General features: G+C 35.0%; 1 protein-coding gene across 2 annotated transcripts; it reads right to left on the bottom strand.

Moving 5' to 3' along the window:
* Positions 1-57: 57 nt before the first annotated feature.
* Positions 58-10173, bottom strand: ninj1 (ninjurin 1). Of its 2 annotated transcripts, XM_051912580.1 has the most exons (4): positions 9986-10143; positions 6831-7388; positions 2689-2923; positions 58-1305 (listed from the first exon to the last, which is right to left on the bottom strand). In XM_051912580.1, the coding sequence occupies exons 3-4, from the start codon at positions 2879-2881 to the stop codon at positions 1160-1162; spliced, it is 339 nt and encodes a 112-aa protein (XP_051768540.1). In that variant the 5' UTR covers positions 2882-2923; positions 6831-7388; positions 9986-10143; the 3' UTR covers positions 58-1159. The 2 variants fall into 2 exon arrangements, with proteins under 2 accessions (XP_051768540.1, XP_051768538.1); XM_051912578.1 differs by lacking the exon at positions 6831-7388 and having other exon boundaries at positions 9986-10173.
* Between the last annotated feature and the right edge of the window lie 500 nt (positions 10174-10673).

A 10673-nucleotide genomic window follows, 5' to 3' on the forward strand; every position in this document is an offset into this window, starting at 1 on the left:
GCAATATGAACATAGAAACCACTGTAAATAGGTCTACAATTTATCTCTGCACTGAAATTATGACTGAATGCACTTATTTTTAATGATTTGGTTTTCTTTTATGATACAATACTGTTATCTAAAAAAAAAAGATGAAAAACATCTTTGGTCATTTATACAAACGATATTCATAAAAAATATACAGAAAGTTCAAGAAATATATAAACATTGGATCGTAAATAATCACATGAAAACACTAAACAACATTAAAATTTAAAAGTCAAAAACATTTGAAAGAAAAAGACATTATGTAGCTCCTAGACAGTAGAGGGCACTCTTATATCAGTCTTTACTGCGCCGTGTATAGGCTACAAATTCGAGTTAAATATTTCAACAACAAAAAAAGCTAAATTTATGTTTTTGGTCGGCTAATAAAAGAAAATGTACTATATTTAATATAATTTATATTCATGTGTAGTGAAGTTACTGAGTTTTGTGAGAAAAGATCCTTTATGGACAAATTACTTAGATTAATAATCAGCTTGAACTGCAAGTGCCTTGTTTTTTGACCTCATAAGCAGTTTATCCTTCATTTGTCTTATTCATGCAACAAGACCTCTAAATATGACTTGACTAAAAACAAACACAAACGTGCTGTGCAAGTGAGTTACAATGTGTTGAACCCATAGACTGGAACCACACATAAATGAATCTATACATTTCATCCCTATAGGCCGATAATACAGTGATCGGAGACTATCAGGTAGGCAGTATGAAGGTCACATGATGTGAGTTGAGGTGTTATTGTTCATTTCAGCCTTGAAGGTATCACATGGACCATTGTTTGTCTTTTCTTTGGGACTTAAATTAAGTCAGAAATGGTTCTAGCTGAACGTTCCAATTTCACCATTATTGTGCATTATATAATTAACAAATTACCCATATAACAATTATATGTAATTGCCATTTTTAAATGAAATTTGTGTTCATCAGAATTCATGATTCATAAGTTATATTATCTAACCTGTTGTCGTCTTTTTTGGGACTAAAAACAAAGTTTCTCCATGTAAAACGCATATTTAAGGCATATTTATATAGAGGCACATCTGATAACATTTCATTTTTTATAATAAATGTCCAGCTATAGATATCTGTAGGAAACCCTGACCAGCATTGCCGGTTATGATTTCTTCTCTTCTGGTCTTTGGACGCCAAATGCTGTGATGAAAACATTCACAACTACGATGACAAACACAAGAGCTGTGACGATGTTTTCCAGAAGGTTCAGTATGAAGTGTTTCCTTGAGTCATTCAGATTCCACTTCACTGTAGAACAAAATCAATAACAGCAGTTCATTATGTAATTCAGAACATTTACATAAAAGAAAAGGCTATTATACTGATTAACAGCTTCTTAAATTAAATGAAAGGGCAAAATGACAAATTCGAGTCTAGAAAATAATTGCATGGTGTCAAAATGTCCAACATCACACACTTTACTCACTGCTCAAGTTTAAAAGAACTTTCATGATTACCATAAAACCTTCATTATTAAAAATGAAGCCTATTTTCCCCAAATTACAGCATGATTGTGTTAACAATGGATTCCAGTGGAAAGCACAGAGTTGTGTTTGAGGAAATACCAGAGTTAATGATTGCTAGAAACAGACTTTAAAGTTGAAAAGAGAGGAAGTAACATTTATCAAATTATGTCAGAACCTCTTTATATGATTGAAACCTTACTCCAAATTGATATTTAGAATGATTCATCTGCTCTTACTCTTATTATATGGACAAAAGTAAAAGTAAAAGCATTCCTGGTGGAAAACACCAAAATGTTGCAAGACTGACTTTGACCACCTGACACAAGCATCATGAAATACTAAATGTATAACAAACTTTCTGCTATTTCTATACTACTAGTACTATTTTATCTGTTTTATTATATTATTTTATTATGCAGTACTGTATGTGTACTGTGCACATTAAGGATGTTTTCTGTATGCGTGAAATGCTGTTTTTAATGAAACTGACTCACTGTAATCTGCTTTTAAACATTATCATTTGATCAAATGGCCAAATGTTAAAGGAGCAGTTCACCCGAAACCCTGTATAACTTTTCTTTCTAAGAAATAGAACTCAAATGAACAAATATTAAAATTTCGATTTAATACAATGAACTGTAACCAAGATTTTCAAGGATTTTCACAGAATAATGACTTCAATTTCAAACTTTACCTCATACAAACTTAACAAATGGTCTCAAAAGACTTGGAATATAGTGTCTAAATTGATCAAATTCCTTAAGCTTTTATCCACCTCATTTTGAAACACAGAAGCGAGCTATTTTCTTCGAATGTGCAAGACTTCCACTTCTTTAGTGTCTATAAATTACTAGAAGAATAACAAAGTGCAGTGAACGGTAAAACTACTTGCGTTACAAATCAGTGTGTTTATGATTATGATAATGAAATTAAAACAACATGATAAAAGTTTGCAATATAAAGCAGCATAACAGAGTGTTTTTTGTACAGGTAAAATAACTGGAGGCGAATGACACTGGAAGGCAGACACATTCAAGTTACAAATGCCTGTGCCTGCTCTTTTGTTAAAAATAAGGTGGATATCCAATCCTGTATTAATTCATTCTTGTCTCTATATTTTGAAGCCTGTGAACATGGGTTCTCTGCTTGGATGAGCTTCTCTTACCTATGAAGATGAGCAAGATCCCCACGATGATCTGTAAGATGAGGGAGATGCTGATGAGGCTGATAATAGGAATGTAGAAGGAGAAGTTTGGTCCCAACTCCAGGACGGTCTTCAGCTGGGATGCGTTGGCCATCAGCAGCGCTACATCCAGCATGCTCTCCGCTGCACTCTTCTTATTAGCGTAATGGTTCATGTTAAGTTGTGTGTTTCTTGACCAGCGGCCCCCCCGAGGATGCTGAACACAACCATGAAAATCAACACATGATGTTACTTATTACATCCATAATATGCAACGTTTACAGAGGATGATGGGCAAAATATTCTGCAATATGTTTGCAAACAGTGTTATTTATATACTATTAATATTTTTATTTAATTATACTATTAATATTTGGCTTTTATTTTTATATTTTATTTTTTTATTTTTAGTTAAAGCTGCTGTCCATAACTTTTTTTTTTTTGGTTAAAAATGATCTAAAATCAATTTTTGAGTAAGTACATAACCAGACAGTGTTCAAAACTATCTCCTTACCTTAGCCCAATTCACAACGGTAAGCTTGTAATAATGTTTTATACTTCGGGTAGTACTGGTGAGTTTTCGCGGGAAATTCGAGCATGTCGCCGTTAGTCTTTGCGTCACGTCTGTTTACATAAAGAACGAGTCCCAGCTAGTAGGCTATATCTCATGTGAGGCGGATCATTTATAGCCTTTTCTCACAGCAGCTGCAATAATTAAACTTATCATTTTGATGGCGGATTGTATGGTATGACAAATTAATGTTAGTGATTAGACTGTACATAAATTGAAATCTACAGATAACGCTAATACACACTAAATACACATAGTCACGCAATGCTGATGTTGTTAACATTAACAATTTGAGAACAAAATATAACAATAATAATAATTTGCCAGGTTTGACGTGATATGAGCTAAGCGATCGTTAGATTTAATCACCATTGGTAGCGCGATTTACTGTAATGCTTTTTTTTCCTCAGAACAAAAGTGGCAGACATGTTACTTATTTGTTCAGAAGACATTCTCCAGTGAAAATTCTTACTTTGGTCATACTTCAAGACTACAATCTGTGATTCCGAAGTACAGTATCCACAATGGTGACTGTCAGCAAACATTAGATTCATCCGCGCTGAGGAACCGTGCCGAGGCACAACGCATGTAAAGATAATAATTCTGCAACTGCAGGTTTCAAACAGAGATGGCGACAAAGAGGCAAAATTACAGACTGCAGTTTTAAATTTGTTGTTTATTTTATTAATATTTTAGTTTTAGTTTTTATTTATTTCCATTTTCCCATTTATTTACAGCAATTTTAGTGCTTCAACTTTAACTACTTATTTCAGTTCACTTCCAATGCAAGGTAATATTTCTAATTTTTATTTACTTTAAGTTTTTTATCTAATATTTATAATTTACTTCTTTTTTTTTTTTCTTTTTTTTTCAATTAACAATATTTTTTAGTTAATTATATTAACCCTGTTTGCAAACAGTTTAATATGATTTACCCAAGTGGGAAAAGGATCCTTTTTGGAACAACAACCAGATTTTAGGGTTTGGGTAATTAAACAATATTATCAAATTATGTTGCGTATATTTTCCTCTGATTTAAGGGGTAGGTTAAGGGTTAAGACTGATTTTGATTAAGCAACATGCCCCTACTTGGGTAGATCGCCGTATGTTTAATTTGATTATGGCTCTTGGAGACTTACAATTTGCATAGAATTTTACTTCTGCACAATGGTTGTTGTCTCCCCAGCAATTACCCCATCTATTCTTTAGATGGATTGGACAAATGGGTCATCTACGGTCGTATTGCTCAGTTTTAGAAGGAACTGAAACTTACTTGTTTTTTTTCTCTTTAGGATATGAGATGTTTGTGGCATGCATGAAAGGAAAGGGTGAGTGGATAGTTGACCCTGACATGATTTCCTTCCTTCTGTTTTAAACACAAGTGTAGTTTGGGTCACTGGGAATCACTGTTAGGGCTACAGAAACCACTGCACCACAGAAACTTATCAAATGTCAAATTAATTCCCTAAAGCTTTCATTCCAGTAGAATTTTCTATTTATGACTGATCTTTAAATGAAAGCTTAAGAATTCTTATCCAGTTAAAGCTTTTGGTAGATTAGAATTCCTCACTGTGATGTTCTGAAAACAACTGCACTATGAAGCAATTTTAGTCACTGGACTAACTGGTCACATTAACAAGATACAAATAATAAGTGTTGCAAAAGTTCTGTTATTCAGCAGTAAGACATGAGAGGCTCTGCAATACAGTTATTTTACCATCGGTAAAGGCTGTTCTCAAACACAAAGGCTCAAAAAATGTCTTTAAGTTGGTAGTAAACCCAATTTAGTAAATGCATGGTATAGATTTTTTTTTTTTTTTTTACCTTAATGTGAGAAAAAAACACATTTGATCTTCCAGTGAAAACAATCGACTCTCTGGTGCCGTATGCCCGACTTCTCCAATCATTTAATCCACTTAAATCCCGCCCCTCCACAATCGATACTTTCTTTTTTCAACTCAACACCCACATCTCAAAATCCAATCAACAACCGTTGAATAGAACCAAGTCTCCATCCTACATTTTTTTTTATAATGCGTTTCATGGTACAACACAACATGGAAGAAAAGATCTGTTGCAACTTCTATTTTACTGCGATTTTAACAGTAGTAAAAAACAGCCTATTAGGCTACTTTCAGACTGCACGAAAAAGTGGCCCAAACCCAATTTTTTTTTTGCTCATATGCGACTCAGATCTGTTTTTTTACAGTGTGAACAGCACAAACCATGTGGAATCTGATATTTTCAATTCTGATTTTGCCACTTCCAAATGTGGTCCTAAATCAGATAAAGGTTGAGAGAGTGACTCCCATCAGCACAGAACTGTGACGAATGTTGATCTAGAGCAGGGGTGTCCAACCCTGCTCCTGGAGGGCTAATGTCCTGCAGATTTCAGTTCCAACCCTGCTCCAACACACCTGTCTGTAATTATCAAGCAGCCCTGAACACCATGATTAGTTGGTTCAGGTGTGTTTGATTCGGGTTGGAGCTAAAATCAGCAGGGCGGTAGCCCTCCAGGACCAGGGTTGGACACCCCTGATCTAGAGTGACGTAAAAGTTGCATAAATTTTGATATGATTGTTCAGACTGAGGTCATATCTGACTTAGGACTACATATCAGAATTGAAAAGATCAGATTCCATGTGGTTTGTGCTGTTCACACTGTTATGAGAAAAACAGATCCGAATCACATCGGATTTCAAATAGGATATGGCCCACTTTTGCTTGCAGTCTCAACTTAGCCAAAGGCACTGCTGTTCGTAGCATATTGCTTTTATTAAATGGTGGCAATAGCAATAATAGAAAAAGTAAAGGACACCAATGTTATCATTTATTAATAATAATCGTTATCAGAACCGGAAATCTATTTGACAAGAGTTCTAGAACTCTATCGGCCAGATTCACTAACAGCTTGCACCAGTGCAAACCCACTTTTGGCGTTAAACTACTGTCTGGATTTACTAGACACGCAGTGAAAAATTAGCGCTGAAAAGGCGTGGACAGGGTTATTTTTGCGGCTGACCATATTGCATATGCATTTGTAGGAGTTTCCCTTTCAGACGCAAAATTTATGGGAGGAGAGTATTCAAATGAATCATGCAAGGTGATTTACTAAGGTTTGCGCTAGACACTTTACTGGTATTATTTACCGCACAAAAAGAGCATGTCTTAAACCAGACGCTAATTTGCGCTGCTCTTGGTAGATTGCGTTGGTCATTATTGAAATGATCCGGCTGTGTCTGTGTTCTTTAATAATTTGTGCATCTTCAACAGATCTCGCGCAGAACTTTCCACTCCCATCTGCGCTTTTTTGGAATTGCGCTCTTACACTAATTCGCCCTGTTCAGTAAATCTGGCCTTACATGTTCTGTATTTAAATTTCAGTAGTTTGGAGTTGTATTGAATTCTTAATGAATTCAGAGTAATACACTTTTGAGTAATTTGAGTTTTTATAGTCCATGAACTCACATTGTACTTTTGCTGCACATGAAAAAGCTAACTTTCTTTTTAAACCAGATAATATACAGCTGGTCATGTGATCCGTGAGATTTACCTTTCTGAGAATACTAAGAGGAAGAGCTCTGTATGCCTCTTGCTAATGTGGCTCTGTGAACACAAAAGCATTATTCTTCTCTATTGCAGGGAAGGAGAGGTCAGGCTGCAGGTGTGAGCATGCTCTGATGTCATTTTGTGTCACATTAATACATCTGCTTTGTGTCAGCAAACTTTGTTTGTGTTAAAGTGTGAGTCTTAAGTGTTTACCAAAAATGTAAGAAAAAATGTCAGACTAAGTTTATGAGATGGCAGAAAATGTCTCATCGTTGGATAAGACTGACTGCATATGCCCAAACATTCTCCAGGCTCTTCATTGGAGGGCTGGACAGGTGTTGACTTTGGGAATGGTTCAGTCCAGCTGCTCAACAGAAAGACTCTTGTGCCTACACTGAGAGTGCAAAGAAAGTAAAAAAACTCCCTCTTTTCGTGACATCCTTAACACTCAGATGCTGACACTTGTCCAACACCCTTCCTGTAGAAAACTGAACCAATAATCTAAAAGTAACAGCCTGGGGTCTCTTCCTCTTTCTCTGTCCTGCCATGGATACATGCAGCTCTGTTAAAATACCAAAAGATTATGTAAGATGTTAAACCGGACATGCCAAAAAAGTTCTTCTGGCTACACTTAAATTAAACAAATGCATACACATAAATAAACCTATCATAAACATAAAGACATTGCAACCCTGGCAGATTATAACGACTTACATGGGCTGCCTAAGTTCAGCACTTTTCAAAGCACTTTTCAAAACCCTTTTCATAGTTTCTCATGTTAATATGCTATATATGTAATATATTCATTCTTTAACTATTATTGAAAATTAACGCACAGCTGAGGTGTTAAAAACCAATTTGCATATATTTTAATTAAGTTAGCAGTAAATTATTGCAGTTACCACATGTATGTGTTTATCTTGTTTTCCAAACTGTGTTTAGAACCACTTCACTATGTCACATGAAGTATCTTGCTTAAAACAGCACAGCTGCCGTTACTAGTTCAGAAACAATGTGGGAAAGTGATATGTAACTATAATGCAATCAAAAATCCTAGAACTACAGTACATCCACATTTCAGAATTATATTTTTGACCTTTAACTGTGCTCATTCCTTCATGTGTTGAATGTAATTTCTTTTTTTCTTCTTTGCAGGTAGGACCTGTGGTACTAGAATTAGAATCAGTAGTGCAGTTGACCATAATATTACATCATACCAAAGGTGGAGGCGACTTTTCCACTTGGCATTGAAATTAGCCACATAGAAATCACTGCCCTTTTAGTCTGCCTAAACACACAATATCTTAAACATTGGTGTTGCCCACAGGAATGATGATATGTTTGATTTTGTGTGTCTCGGGATGTTTATTGAATGAAAAAACCACTGGTAGTAAGATGTTGCTGTAGTCTTTTCTAACCACTCCACCTCCACCACTTTTCAATGCAAACATTAATGGAAGTATAAGAACAATACATTAAAATTCTTTAAAAAGTTTAAATTAGTGAAAAGCATGAATTAATTGTAACATTAGAGACTTCGAATGAGAAAAGGTGATCTGTCACAGCGCTTAAAATACTCACTTTATATATATATATTGTTGAATATTTGCACAACCTGCTGGGCAGTTTTATTTAACCCAACTATTGTTTAAAAATTACTATATGGCTGGCTTAAAATGAACCCAAAATAGGTTGGAAATTAAAAATCAGACCTATAATTACTAGAGGCAACAATAATAATCAAAATGTGAACATTTATTAATAAGCAATTTAATAAATAATTATTTAATAATTATTTAATTATTATTCATTAAACGTATGAATAAATGTTTATTTATTAAATATATAAATAAATGTTAATTTCCATTTTAAGCCATCAATACAGTAATTTTTAAACAATAGTTATAAATAAACTACCCAGCAGGTTGGGCAAACATTTAACCTAACCGCTGGGTTAAAACAACCCATTCGCTGGGTTTGTCCATTTTCAACCCAACTTGGGCTGTTTTTAACCCAGCATTTTTTAGAGTGTGTATATATATATATAAACAGAATACATATATAATAAATATTGAGGGAGATGTTCACACTCGGAATTTCATTCGCAAACCATTTCATTAAAGTTACACTCTAAAGAATGCTGGGTTCAAAATAACCCAAGTTGGGTTAAATATGGACACTTCCAGTGAATGTTCACCTTTTGATTATTACTGTTTCCTCTAGTAATTATATGTATGATTTGGGTTCATTTTAAGACAGCCATATTGTAATTTTTTAATCAGTAGTTGAGTTAAATAACACTACCCAGCAGGTTGGGCAAACATTTAACCCAACTGCTGGGTTTATCCATATTTAACCTAACTTGGGTTGTTTTTAACCCAGCATTTTTTAGTGTGTAATTATCACTTGTAACATTGAAGTGACTTATGTTGCATGTTGTGTTATTTTGTTAATATTTAGACTATATAATTATTTTCGTGTCTTGTGCAACAGTTATGGTGTGTTTGTGTGGACAAGGCTGTACATTGCATTTTATACCGCGTTATAAATGCGAGTTATTTATGTATCGCCTCAACTGACAGAGTTTATTAGTGTCTTTCAGAGCCTATTGTTGAGGGTTACACGGCTCGGTGATCTCATCATCAGTCTGGACGCGGTGGAGCCGAACACTATAGTAATGAATAAGAGGTTTGTTCCTAAACTTTAAACCGCTTTTGTGTCGCGTAAGCTTTCATGTTGACCAGCGAATACTCGTTGCCACTTACAACCTTCCGTTAATGGAAACAAACATCCCGGACAGTCGAAAGCAACTTCGAAGATATGTAATTATATAAGATTTACCCAGCGGGACACACCATAACATCCCTTCAGTTAGACTCATCCATACAAGTGCTTTCATAGCATTACAGTATGGACGAGGAAAATGTAGCCTACACATGAGCAGCCTCATTCCTATAGTGATCTTCAAAAAACACAGAAACTCCTCCAGACTCCTCAAGCACAACTCTTTGACATAAGAGTGTTATATAGTCTCTGTATTTTTGTTTAACCCGATTGGATTTCATAGACACCAATAGGTTAAACTTTCACACTAACATCCCATTGGCGGGTGCGTTTGTGATCGTTTTGAATTATATTGATCTGTTCAGAATCACTCACCTCTGCCGAATCACCTCTGCTAGCACCTCCGTTTAATTCTATCTCTTCTGAAGCCATAATCCGTCCTTTGATTATACCTAACAGTCCGTAAATAGCTGGGTTTCAGCGTGTTTGTGGTGCATTATGATCTCATGGTCGATGAAAGGAATAGGGGCTGGACAAACGGCTGCCAATCACTGCAGTAGAGACGTTCATTCTTTTGAGTCGGATCTTTTCAATCATTCAGTTGAATCGATTCATAAGCATTTTACTAAACGAACAAAAACGTTTTCAGCTGGAAGATGTAAATGAATTTTAGAAGCGTTTAATGTAAATCCAAATTTGTTAGTTTCTAAATGTTTGTTTATCAGCAGGATCATGGCTGCAACAAAACACAATTATCAATAGAAAAAACGTAATAAACAGTAATATATGCTATATATCATCAGAAATATTTAGAGTACATAAAATGCCATTTCTGGATATAGGGCCCAGTCTTTATGTAAAAGAATGGTTGTTTTCATACGGTTCTTTTAAATGAATTGTTCGAAAGAACCGACTCTCGGAAATGAGTTGGACTTCAAATCACTTCACACCAGGCTCGATACTTTGTCAACGAAGTTAGCCGCCGATGGCCGACAATCTAATACCAAGGTTCGTGCTCTTATCAGTGTAGAATTATTAGTAGTAGGCCTATAATAGGCTTGTA

This window comes from Ctenopharyngodon idella, chromosome 11 (genome assembly GCF_019924925.1).
Source record: "Ctenopharyngodon idella isolate HZGC_01 chromosome 11, HZGC01, whole genome shotgun sequence".
Lineage (NCBI taxonomy): Eukaryota > Metazoa > Chordata > Actinopteri > Cypriniformes > Xenocyprididae > Ctenopharyngodon > Ctenopharyngodon idella.

What these genes read in the sequence shown, in the direction of transcription:
- ninj1 (XM_051912578.1), bottom strand. Translation starts at nt 10,042, where the DNA reads ATGGCTTCAGAAGAGATAGAATTAAACGGAGGTGCTAGCAGAGGTGAT. An exon ending in GCAGAGGTGATTCGGCAGAG is followed by an intron (nt 2,924 to 9,985) that starts GTGAGTGATTCT and finishes GGTTGTGTTCAG; the next exon opens with CATCCTCGGGGGGGCCGCTG. An exon ending in GATCTTGCTCATCTTCATAG is followed by an intron (nt 1,306 to 2,688) that starts GTAAGAGAAGCT and finishes TTTGTTCTACAG; the next exon opens with TGAAGTGGAATCTGAATGAC.